The sequence below is a fragment of the Chiroxiphia lanceolata genome, chromosome 2 (assembly GCF_009829145.1).
Source record: "Chiroxiphia lanceolata isolate bChiLan1 chromosome 2, bChiLan1.pri, whole genome shotgun sequence".
NCBI lineage: Eukaryota > Metazoa > Chordata > Aves > Passeriformes > Pipridae > Chiroxiphia > Chiroxiphia lanceolata.
The window spans coordinates 100,888,130-100,901,294 of record NC_045638.1 but is presented as its reverse complement, the minus strand read 5'-3'; the positions used below and the strand labels follow the sequence as shown (position 1 = coordinate 100,901,294).

The 13,165-nt window shown below is 42.7% G+C and overlaps 1 protein-coding gene across 3 annotated transcripts in view; it reads right to left on the bottom strand.

Annotated features, from left to right (window-relative positions):
- The window catches only part of ALCAM (activated leukocyte cell adhesion molecule), a 117,928-nt gene extending 112,059 nt beyond the window's left edge, over positions 1-5,869 (bottom strand). For 2 of the 3 annotated variants that reach the window (XM_032679615.1, XM_032679618.1), the window contains exon 1: positions 5,704-5,869. In XM_032679615.1, coding sequence (XP_032535506.1) covers positions 5,704-5,854 — 151 coding nt within the window. In that variant the 5' untranslated portion in view covers positions 5,855-5,869. Of the gene's footprint in view, positions 1-5,005; positions 5,371-5,703 lie in introns of those variants that run through there. The other variant, XM_032679616.1, reaches the window with a different exon arrangement.
- Positions 5,870-13,165: the final 7,296 nt, after the last annotated feature.

The window sequence follows — 13,165 nt, the reverse complement described above, 5'->3', positions numbered from 1 at the left end:
CATTTCTTATCAACAATAAATATACCAGTTCAGCAGAAGAAGCAGTCGTTCTAGTAAGTAAATATTTATTTGTGTTACTGGAGACTTATATGCATGATAACAAATGCAACTTGATCTTAAGCTAGGCAGATCTTCCTCAAAAGAGTCACCACTTTGGAGCAGAAGATTAACATCTACTCTTGTAAGACCAGTTGCAATTCAAACTATCCTCAATGAAACCCACTAGGGGAGAACAAAACAAAACCAGAGAAGAAAAAAGGAAGAAACTTGATCTGATACTGCCAGAATACTGGACTGTCAGAATAATAGGTGTACTGCAATCTCCTCTCTAAATGATGAGATTCATTTTCAAACATATTAGAGGCAGAAATGTACAGCCTCCTTTAATATTCCTCCTGTTCCCATTAAAGAAAATATACCAAGATAAAGAACATGTAGGTCAAAGCCTTGTCTTCTGGGAAGATAACAGTCAACAATTTCAAATCAAGGGGAGTTGTTAATATTCAGTTTTTCCTGGAAAAATCACGTTCTACTTGAGTCAATTCTAATTATCACCCTATAGCATTTACAGTTCTTTAAGAGTCTCTCATTTGAGCATCAGTGCATGGAAGCGTAACTATTTTTTTTGAAGGCAGAGGAACTTGAGAGAAATTAGCATATTGCAACAGGTCCTCATTTCTTTTACAAATGTGGGCTTGCAGTTTACATGCATTTTCTAATAAAAAATGACTGTATTACCAGAGGAAAAAGCTATACACAGTCAACTCAGAAGAACTCTGAGTAGCACTGAACAGAGAGTCTGAAAAGTGTGGGTTTTAGACAAAAACCGTATCTCTCAAAAACCAATAAAGTCGAGCCCTGCATCAGAGCAGGCAGAACTAAATAAGACCATACTAAGAAACCATACTATTAGTGATGTGAAAAAAAAGAGTTTCCACAATCAGCATGGTATTTAAAAACCCACAAACCTCCCATGTGTGAAGCAGCAGTGGAACAAGCACTGCAGACCAGACCTTGAGCCAGTTTATCTGTGACCATCATGTAGTGCAGGTCACAACAAGGGGAAACAGAATATTGATCATCCAGTGTTAGGAGATCCAATTACAAATGACAGCCCCTACAAAATAAGCACATTCAGTCTCTCAAGTAATGCTGTATCTCAAAGTATTGACGCTAAATTGGCTCAGTGGGTTAGAGCAGGATCAATCCCGGTATGGGCCATTCACTTAAAAGTTGAACTCGATGACCCTCGTGGGTCCCTTCCAACTCAGAATATTTTGTGATTTCTGTGATTTCCAAGTATACACAGACAGGTCTGGCTCCTCTGTAGTTGGTTTCCTATTCAGTGACCTGCTTTTGTTTCACTCAAGCAGTCCAAAACCACTTCGAAAAAAAAAAAATAACTCTCCAGAAACTCCTGTGGTAGGAACCTAAGAAAAGCCTGCAGTGGTGTGATGTAGTATGACCAGCCAATACATTAAAGCTATTGCTGCTACAGCAATGTTTGTTTATATATGGTGTAGAAGGACCTCATATGAAATCAGATATGACGTCATAGAAATCTGCAATGAGCACTCTTATAGTTTAAGACTATCAACCACACTACAGAAGTAGCATTTTTTCAAGAAAATAGAGAAGACAGTTTTATCCAGATCACATAGATCTAATTTGCATTATGCAAACCACTTAATGCTATTTTCTTTATTTTCCCCTTTACATGTCCTCTTGCATAAATATTTAGAGATTCTGTGCCCCCTGTTTCTATGTAAAAAAAAATAGCTTAACTTCTACAAAGAAAGATGAAGCTATTCTACTCTGGGATTACATATTAACATTCTAGGTCACTTTCAGGAAGGAGAATGGATGGTAATGTAAGGAAGGGCACCACTCTTACAAAGGTTAAAAAGTGAAAATCTTGGAATTAAACATGACTTGCAACAGACCTATTTATTTCATGAACATAACAACATGTATTTTCTTCCATAAAAATTACTGGGCTGATATTTCAGGGATTTACAGACCTGGATAATTTCTGTTGTTGCCCTCTGCTTTCTGAGTGCTAGAAACTCAACAGAGGAGGAGAGAGCACAAAAAAAAATAGTTTATGTTGGAAGACTTCTCTACCAAAAGAAAAAAATATTAACATATCAAACACTTCCCAAAGCAACTGATTTAATAATTTGTAACTCACTTAATGAGTCTGGCTTTGCTACTTTTGTATTGGACCACGGACACACGGCATACCTAAACATACACATGGTGCAGATGTTTCCTGACTTCAGTTTCGGAAAACCCATGTGAACTTCAGATCCTAATACAGAAATCCAGTTTCTCTAGCTCAAAGTCATACCAGATATACCAGGGAAAAAATGTCGTCAGGAGTGAGAATATAGCGAGCGTCACGTGAATAAGATTACACATTTCAGTCTCACTACCCTTACGCAATACAGCAATGTGCAGCAAGTCTAGTAATAAACTATAGTATGAGAGACTCTGAGCTTCATTGTTCATAATTCAACAGAAAGCAGGGGGAGGGGGAAGCTGTACAAAGCTCCTGATTAAGAGTTCACTTTCTTTTCACATACAGCCATTTCCTCTAGAAAAGTATGAGATTATATGTAATTGGTCTTCTCACTTAGTCTGACCTAGAGTTAGTTTCCTAGTACTAAATGTGGACTTTTTTTTTTTTTTTTTTAAGATAGGTATCTTTCTTTCTAGGCTGATAATTCTGTGATGAAACAAACTCAAATTTTATTATAAGGAACCCCAGTCCAGATTGAATATTGCTGGAGATATTTACACCCGAGACACATAAAATTTTAATATGTTTTTAATAGCTTACCTATTGCTTTCCATATCCAAACCTCAAATGGAACTCCCAAAAGCCAACCACCATGAGAGAGTAATACATCCAGAATTTTTTGTAGATGACAGCAAACTAGCTATCATCTAAAATAGCTGAGATAGCAAGGAGAAAGAAATGGGAAAACTACAATAATATCAAGACCTTTTTATAGGTGTTTTTATATTTACGTATCTTTTATATTCCTCAGAATAAACAGAGAACTAGAGGCTTAAATCTACTATTGGGCTTTCCAGGCATTTTCAGTACTGCAGGAAAAGTTTCTAAGTTGAGGTGGGGCTGGTTTCTACCCATATGTATTTGCCTGCAGTTAGCCTGAGCTTCTCCTTGAGGGAGCAAGGAATGAATGAAGAACAGAAAGAACAAGCTAAATGGTTTTGCTGCCAACCTATTTAGCTGGACAAGTCCCATCTTTTAATACAACCCTTCAACACAACCCTTGAGATAATGCATTTTATGGTTTCACATTTTCTTCAACGGGAAAATGTAGACAGCCACACAATCAGCAAGATTGTTTTGTATTTACTGGAATAAATCTCTCCACAGGGTCCAAGTCTTGCAAGTTAGAAGCTGAGGTTCTTATTCCTCTGGATACTCCACAAGCCTTTAAGATTTCATAAAATGGACAATCTTTCCTGAAGACTTCCTCTACATCACAGCAACCATTATTCTTTGTAAACTGTGCCACTGAGACTGATATTTATTATATCCCACAGTAATTATACACTGTATTTGACAAAGCAAAAGCCTAGCAGCACAGGCTGACATACTGCTTAGGGTTCCAATATTGCTTTTGATTCTGTTCAGAGCTTTTTTACTATTCGAATTGAAATTACAGATTCAACAGCCTTTTTTATTGCTGTAGCTCGTTTTCTTCTTAGAGCTTGTAAAAACCAAACATAAATACACCTAGTGAAAAAGGTCTGTTCTTGAATCTTTCGTGTCGATGAGAACATGCTGCCCGTAAATGGTTAACTGGAGAGCACGTAACAACGAGGTAGGGGCCAGGAATGAAAAACCACCAACTCCAACACTTCTGCAAACCCTCCGCTGTTGCAAAGGCAGGCACATAGAGGCAAAGCCATTTCTTAAAGCAATACAAAATTTTACCACAGGCTGACGCTCTTTCTACAAGAATAATGAGACGGTCTCGACGCTGAATGCAGAACTCACTTCACAGCTTTTCCCTCAGACTTCACTTTCACGCTCAATATTTACAAAACAAAGCCTACAAACACCTCATGGCCAAAATATTCCCAGAACAATTAGGGTATTTAGCACTTTCTGCGCCTTCCTAGCTCCCTAACGCCTCGAGAGCGCTTTTGACGGAGCGGAGAGGGAAAGAGAAGAGTTGCCCGCGGGATCCCGACCCGCGGGAGCAGCCTCAGCCGCGCAGCGCTGTCCCAGCCGGTTGCCCGCGGAGGGGGAGCCCGGCTGCGGGGCTGCTCCCGCCGCACCCGCTGCCCGCGGCACCGCGCCCACCGCATTCCCCGGGCGCCCCCCGGCAAAGCGAAGGCGGCGGGAGCCGCCGGCCCCCGGGCAGCCGGGCACGGCCACGGGCGGCACCGAAGGCGAGGAGGGCATAAGAGGCTGAACCGCCTAAGTTGGAGGCGGCTCGCTGTGCCTGGAAGTGAAACTGGCGCGGCGCCGAAGCTCGGTTCCCCCTCCCGCGGGGGCAGCGCCCGCCGCCCCTGCTCGCCCGGTGCCCGGTGACAACGCCCCGGAGGAACCCCACCGCCGCTTCCCACGGGGAAAGGTGAGACAGCCACCTCCCGCCGCCCCTCGGTCCCCCTTCACCACTGGGGCAGCTTCTGCCTCTCCCGCCGGAGAGACGGCACTGACCGGCCGCCCTCGGCCGCCTTCCCCGAGGGCAGGAGGGGACCGCTCCCCTCCGAGGCGGAGCGGGATGCGACGGGCACCGCCGGGCAGGAGCGACCCCCGGCGCGCGGCCGCGCAGGGACCCCGCGGTGGGTGTCGGGGGCTGCGGAGAAGGGCGGGCGGCCCCGCGGGCGGCAGCGAGCGGCAGGCGGGCATCGCCACCTGCGCCCCGGCCTCCCCTCCGACAAGTTACGCGCGGCCGGGACGGCGCGGCCGCCCCTTCCCGGTTCCCGCAGGCGGGCGGGCGGGCGGTCCGGCGCTCACCTGGCGGCAGGCAGAGAGCGGCGAGCAGGAGGCAGAGCAGGGGCGGCGGCAGCGGGCGGCGGCGGCAGGAGGCGCAGGCGGCGGCGGCGGGGGGCTCCATCATCCCGCCTGCCCGCGGCGGGACCGGGAGGCAGCGGCGGAGCGGGGCGGCGCGCCCGCGGGAGCTCTTCCCTCTCGCAGCGGAGCGGGGCGGCCACTTCTCCCTCTGCGAGGCCGGGAAGCGGCGGCGGCGGCGGCTTTCCCCCGGCGGCGGGAGGAGCGGTAACTTCCCGGGCGCGGGCGGCGGGGCGGCTGCTCTCCCTCTCGGCGCGCAGCGAGGAGCGACTCCGCACCGGAGCAGGTGGCGGCTTCCTTCTGGCAGCCGAGCGGCGCTCCAGGACTGAGCGCTGCGGCGGGAGAGGCGGAGCCGGGCGGCAGCGGCGGCGGCGCTGGCCCGGCCCCCCCTTTCCCCGCCCCCCGCCGTCCCGGCACACGGGCGGGGTGGGGGAGCCCCCCGGGCAGCCCCAGTCAGGCGCTCCGCGGGGTTGCAGCCGCCCGTGCCCGCCGGGATGTGCCCTCCGTGCCGCCGGGATGTGTCCCCCGCCCCACCGCGGGATGCGCCGCTGTCAGCGCGGCCCCTTGGGCGAAGAGCGGCGTCGTGAAAGCCGGGGGGCCTCGGCGACGGGGCAAGCCGACACCCCCCCCCCCCCTTCACCTACCCTTCCTTTGCCTTGCGTGGTCTGTTTTCTGGTGCTGTGGCTCAGGGTGCGTGTTGGATGCCAGTACTTCAAATCCAGAACTAAAAAATGTAATAATAATGGCAGTGCCCGTTCTGCTGTGTCTATTAGAAACGTGATGGGTCCTCCTCATAACCAAAATGAAAAAAAAAAAAAAGAAGCAAAAAAAGATAACGATCAGTTTAATCTGATTTAATTAATATAGCAGAGGGTTGAGTAAAGGGAAGGGAGCTCACAACGCTTAGTTGCATGAAGAAATGCGCTGCAGGTTGAAGGAGAGATCCTTTGTCACTTGTGGAAGTCGGCTGCCCTAAAGGTCAAAAAGATTCCTCGTCAAAGTAATGTAATCCAGAAGCAGCGCTTTCATGCACAGTACTCTATTCTCCTCCTGTTTCCGTCTGAGTAAGCAGTGTTGTTTCACAGAGAGGGAAATAAGCACCCTGAAGTCACACAGCAAGTTTCTGAGCTAGCAGTACAGCGTGATCAACATGTAGCCCACGCTGTCATGTGAAGTAAGACTGATGTCCAAAATCTGAAAATATGAATAATGCACATCGTGTGGTCTCTAGAGGGACTTTCTAGTAGTGAAATCCAAAGTGTCAAGTGCTTTATCTCACTTCACCATGTGATAATTTGAATTCTTGGACGGGAACTTCCCCAAAAGTCCCAGAAATCAAAGACAAACTTAACCAGTGTGTCGTGCAAATATATTTACTATTCTCAAAACAATTTTCATGATGGCTAGCAACTAAGAATACTTAACCATTACTGTGACACAGAATAAGTTTAGAATAACACACCCTGTTGTATTTGAGTATCATGCTTGTTTTCTGTAAAGTGGAGTAAGCATATTTCACTTTTAGAACTTTAAGTCTGAAGTGTTGTCTTCAAAAAGTTCTTCTGTTCTTCCACATTATTATTTTCTTTCTTATTGTGTAAGGCATGCTATACAATCATTTTTAAAAATATTTTACTTTCTAGGCTTACTGCTCAGCAGAGCTCTGTCATCCTTTGTTTTCTCAGAAGATTTCTCTCAATGGGCATATTACTAAGCAGATTCCAAAAAAATATTACTTTTAAGATCAGTAGTCTTTTTCTTTTCCTTTTGAAGCCAATTAGTATTTCCCATTCATTGTTTTTTTTTTCTTACATGTTTTAAAGCGGTATGGTACTCATTAGTAGGGATATTTAATATTTTTATTGCTGTCAAACCTGGAGACCCCCTCAAAATCTTGAGGCTTTCTATAGAATGACATTGAGATGGCCATCTAACGCAGTTCACAGTTGTATTCCTGCTATATTTTTTTCATTTCTAGTGCTTTTAATAGTATGTGCTGGTTTTGCAACAACTTGGGCTCCATTACAAGTTAAGGGCCTAATCCTGCCTTCTTCAGTGATATGGACAAGGCCTGTTGAAGCTGGTAGGATTGTGGCTGGGCAAAAAAGACAGAAAAGGCCAACTCTAAAAATGATCTGAGTGCAAATAAATACAGAAGAGGCAAAGGCTTATAGGCCAGAATTCACTCTGCATTTAGTATACGGTTGGATTTTTTTAACATGGCAATGGCGAGATCAATTTGTATAAATACAAGCACACGGCCTGCTGGTTTAGGAAATTAAATAATGCCCAAGCACCTTGTTTTAAAGCAGATGATTAAGTGCTGCCTCATTTGCATCAACATAATGAATAGTATATGTTTTCTCTCAGTGGGAGTGGGGATAAGGAAGTCTTTGTGAATATTGCAAATAATTTCCAGTGGCATGGTGCACGGATTAAAAGGCAAACTATAGAACTATACAATTCAAGCAGGCAAAATATATGGAGTAATTTTACAGTTTATGCTTACGATAGTGTTCAGAAAAGTTATTTGAGCACTTTTTCGCTCTGAATGTGTTAAGTCTATAAGAAATAAGAGAAATGTGGGAGATTACATTAAGGACATAATACTTAAATCAGAAGTATGATTTGTTTAGGGTTTCCCTCACTCCTTTGTCATTTATCTTCAAAGCTGTTTCTACCTTTTACTTGAAAGAAGCTCTTTGAATTCTGAGTAAATAGAAAACCTCACAAGCTCAGATTACTCAGGTGTTTGATAACTATGGGATTTTAAATGTGATTAGAAATTGTCAAGATAATTATTAAAGATATCTTTATATGCTCTGTCATTTCAACTGTCCTCTGTTCTGAGCTTTGTAATTAATTCCTTTAATGCCTATTGGGTTGATAGAATATAGATTTATTTTTTTACAAATTATTTTCTTGGGCCATGCTCCTCTTCTCATTGAAGTTAATGGGAGTATGAGTGAGGCACTGATCTGTTGGGAAAGCAGCAACTGCCTGGCTTTAAAGTTCAAAGTAAACATTAATTTTGAAGAAGTTAAGACACTAGTACAAAAAAAAATTAGGTAGAAAATAACGTTTGAAAAGCACTAATAATAATAACAATAAAATCTTTGATAAATATGTAATCCTATCAAACCATAGATTTTCTATTTATGTGACAAAGTGGATTAAAAATGTAATCCATTAATAATGGTTATGCATAATAACAAAGGCTTTTTGTTAAACTGAAACATCATTTCCCATTTACAACAGGTGCATAAAATACTCACTTTGGAAGCAAATTTCTAGCAAGAATTGTAGAGAATATTGTTGAATAGAGCACTGCTCAATGCTCCTGGTAATTTAATCCATTGTTAATAGTGAGTGGATGATAGTTAATATTGTGTCAGTGAATCTGTGCATGCTGTTTTGGCTGAGCATTCCAAAGTACAGTCTGCAAAATGGAAGCCTTCTGTTGTTGAAGCTGCCCATGAATCATTAGACAAGTGTTAAATGCAACATCCAGCCTTGCATTTCTGGAAATCTGATTCTGTTAGTTTAGCTGTGCACTGCTAAGTTAAAGGTGTTAATTCAGAAGACATCTACATGGGTTTACATTCTTGTCATTTTTATTAATACAGATTGCAACGTTATCTAAGACCAAGGGTTAAGCATGTATGTAATACATACTGCCAATTACAAAATAGCTACAGGAATTGTTAGGGAATCATTTGGGACGGGAGTCATGTTTTATGGGAAAATTTCATATTTCAAATTCCCAATTTTCATATTTTGGGAAATCCACACGGTGCTTCCTGCCCCCTTGGGTGCCTAAATACCTTTAAACACCAGGCTCTGCAAATGTGAGCCAAAGCACCTTGAAGTCAAGAAGAGTCTTTCACTGATTTTGCTTGATTAAGGTAGAAGGTGTGGTAGAAGAATACTTGTATCTGTCAGGATTTATTTTGGATTGCTCAGTATTGGCCCATGAGGATAACTGGTAGCAAAGTCTTTGTGAATTAAATCAACTGTTTATGGTGCAGCATCTCTAGATTGTAACGTATTTCAATGCAGGACACATAGAAAATGGTCAAAAAACAGAGATGGGCTAAAAATGAACCGTGACCAATTGTAGCAAAGAAGAAAGCCTGCTTAGTGGGGTTTCTGCAGCTATCTACAAATTTGACTATCTCTGATCTAAGTAAATGAGACCCATATGTTTGGAAGAAATAAAAAACCCTGATGAATTACAGTGAGAACACTAGGTGGAATCTACATTTCCAGTATTTCTTCACTGCAAAAATGATCCTACTCAAAAACATAAGCAAATGCCTGCCAGTGTTGTTATTATAGTCATCAGCATAGCAATTAGGCTTCTGAAACAAACTTATTTTCCTATTACCCATGTCCAGTACACCTGTTTTTTACATAATGTAACTAAAGAACTAGTACTGTACAAACATTCATTAAAATAACATTATATTTGTATTATATACAAAATACCCAGAATGCTTTCAGCTGAAATGAAATTTTCAGAAAATATGAGTGGAACATGGGAAAAAGGAATCGGAGGAATAGCTGGTGGTTGTTGCCTTTTAAAGTTTGTGTTCTGCCTTAAAAACAAACCCAAACAAAAAACAAACATGAACAAAACAACAATTTTAAACTATAAGCAGATCTTATGCACAAAATATACAAGAGCCACAATAGCTTGACATGTTAACTGAGAAGTACATAAAGAGAAAAAGCAATCCAGTTCTTTAGGCTGGACCAGTATATATCAACTTTGCTGGCCACCTGTTTGCCTTTTGTGAAGGCTCAGGTGCCTTTTTCCTCTGCCTTTTTCGTAACAGGTTTGAGGTAGGTAAGAGTAAGTAGTTTTCAGGTTTCGGGTCCCTTTTTTCATTACAAATGCCTCTTTTGAGGGCAAGGAGTTATTTTTCTTTGAAAATCCAGTGGGATACACAATGCTAGAGTGTGAAGAGTAGCACTGATAATATATTGGAGATGCAAAATAGCTGTAATAAAAAGAATGAGATTATTAGCATTGCTAAAATGCCTATACTGTTTCCCCTTTTCTCAGCATCCATGAAGGAAATTCTTTGACTTTCTGTGCTCTCTAGTCCTTGACAGTCTCTGACTGTAACAGGAAAATATCTTAATACTATAGGAACTGATGGGCCCCCTGTACTAAGGAGCATCCTTGACAGGATGTTGCATTCTGCCAAAAATACCCTGCAAGCACTTCTCCAACATCTGTTTTGCAATACTGGTGTACTGTGAAAGAACAAGAGGGAGCATAGTGTCATGTGATTTATTAGGATGTCACTGAGTTTTCTGCCCTGTTTGATGGGTCCAGACAACTCCTTACACTTCCTCACAGCTGGTCTGCCTGCGTGCGGGATGGACTTTCCTTTGTCTCAAGCAGTACAGAACACAGTTCTCAGAAGAGCTCAGCCTGCTCCTGACTTGTGAAGTTGCTTCTTGGGCTGAGGAGCCTTTCCACAGGGCTGTTAACAAAGGAGTGGAGTGAGATTGGCCTTGGAGACAGCTTTACCTGGAAGCATCCCCCCATCTCTTCCATCGGTGTCACTTGTGGCTGAGACTTTGACTAGCTTGATTCTTGCAAGGTCAGCTCTGGTGTAAGTTGGCCCAGCTACCAAATCTGGGCCTCTGTTACCCTGTTCTACTCATGTTGCCAATACAAGTGCAGACAGCATCCTGGCAGAGCTACAAAGGAGAATGGAGGCCCTTTCTGGCCAGCATCCTGCTTTTATCTCTACTGGTGTGCTGTCAGTCAGGAAGCAGTACGTAATTGGTCAGGGATTATGTGGCACGAGATGAGCTGGTGTAGGAGCTAGTGTTGAAACAGCATAAGGAGTGGCATCACAGCTTCTGAAATGTGAAATAGTGCAAATGGGGGCTCTGGAGGCATCAAGAGATGAGTCCTTCCTCATAGAGTGCCCTTGCTGGATTGCTAGTGGGGAGCAATCCAACAAAGCAGCAATGAACGTGGCCACAGGTGCTTCTCCTGTGTCAACAATGAAAGACTATTTAAAGATCACTGTATTAAAAATTTATTTTATCTTCCTTTTTACAGAGGGTATATCTGGTTTTGGTAAAAAAATTCCCTATAACCTGTGTAATTTTAAAAATCTGCTCGATCAAATCTAATCAGAGTACTGATACTGTGCAATTTTTAATCTGAGGGTCTGATTAAGCCTCAAATCACGGCACTTTGTAAGGTAGGTATTCAAACAGCTTTCACCTTCATCCTGCCTTTCATTTGAGGATTTTGGATCCTGTGAGAGCTTTAAGTGCTTGGCAGCATGCGACATTAGAGAAGATACTGAACCCTAGAGATGTGAACAGATTTGCTCAACTCTGTTTGGAAAACCAATGATGATTAAAAAAAAATAAAATTCAGAGTTCCTGAGATTTCATCCTCAACTCCAAAACTAAAACCACTCTCTGTTTATACTTCTGTTGGTGAGAGAAAGGTAATAAAAACAAATGTAAAGATCAGAAGCAAGGCTGGTAGTCGAGTTAGTGAAATGTGCCTGCCTGTACTAGTTAGTGTGTGCTCATGTTTAGTTTTCAAACCTCAGCAAGGGGAGAAAAGTGGAAGTAACTCATTCAAAGCATGTTATGTATTTTCTCCTTTGCATTATGAAAACATCAGTAAAAAGAAGGATGGGAAGAAATGAGGCATATTGAATAGAATGTTTGGAATGCAAGAAGTGGTTTATAACTCATGCTGACCAACTATTGCTGTGTCCATAGGAGAAAGCAAGAAAACAGTCCTCTAGTCCTGTCTCATCTCCACATCTCCACAGAATTCTTAGCTATGATAAAGGAGATAATGTCATACACAAGGACTAATGATAAGAGAAGCAAAATCCAAGAGTAAAAATCTGGAAAAAAAAAAAAAAGGCAGGAGAAAGGGGAAAAGAAGAGGAAATGTAAACTTAGAAAAATAAATGTTTATTTTGGTTGGGTTTTTTTAAGGGCTACTTATGGCCACTTATTCTCACAGTTTTCATGATTGTTCATTACAATGAGTACAGTTGTTTTAAGTGGGATTCTTGGCAGAATATAATTTTATAGTGATGGAAGACTAAGTGACTTGGGACAAATCCTTGGCTGGTATTAACCTGCACTTTATCCACCTAAGTTGAGACCAATTGGTTTGAGGTCTGCTTGTGGCTAAAGAAACACGGTGAAAATTGGTCTCTGTGGAAGACAGACAGGACAACAGACAGCTCAGAGCCTTTCATGCCTGCCCAGGACTTACTTGGACAAAAATAAATTTGTTACCTCTTCTGCAGAAGCAATTTTCTTCCCTTTTTGTCTTGAGTGAACCAACAAACCTGGATCAAGCATTTAAGACTGATGAGTTAGTGTTGAGTAGAGCAGATTTTTATTTGCTTCACCACACAACAGAGTTCAGCTTCTTCTAAGTGCTACTTCTCTGAGCGATGCAACATAATAAGAATTGGAAAGGAGGAATTAAAATAAAGAGACAGTACCAGGTTCACACTGGTTTTCCATGCTAGCACACTGGATTCTGCATATCCCCAACCCGAGCAGTTTCCTTGTGTGACAGGTATTGCCTCAAACCTTGCTAATCAGTTTTTCCTTCTTGGTGGTAGTAGCAGACCTTCTCATGCTGCATGACTTTTCACATGAGCAGCTTTCATTCATTAACTTGGAGGAGAGGGTCAGCAGAAAATCAATTATGCCTTTTTTTTTTTTTTTAATCTAGATATATGCAGAACCATTAAAATGAATCCACTGTCTGCATTCCAGCATTGCAATTTCTTCCTTGCAACCTTCACTGCAGTGTGTCTGCCCTGATTGTGCTACATCAGCATTTGCAGATTTGAAAGAACAATTCCGAAGTAAATAAATGGATTTGCTTCTTCCCAGTCTGCCAGTTACACAAGGTAGGAATAGGCCTGCCTCAAGGGATGAAAAGGCCAAAGGTTGGTCACATGTTCCTTAGAGCCATGTTGGCAGATCCTTGGAAAGATGTATCTGATCTTCTGTCCTTTAACCGGATACCTGTGCCAAGGCTAGATTTGCAAAATATTTTTTTAAATGCTTGAAAACGGAAAGATT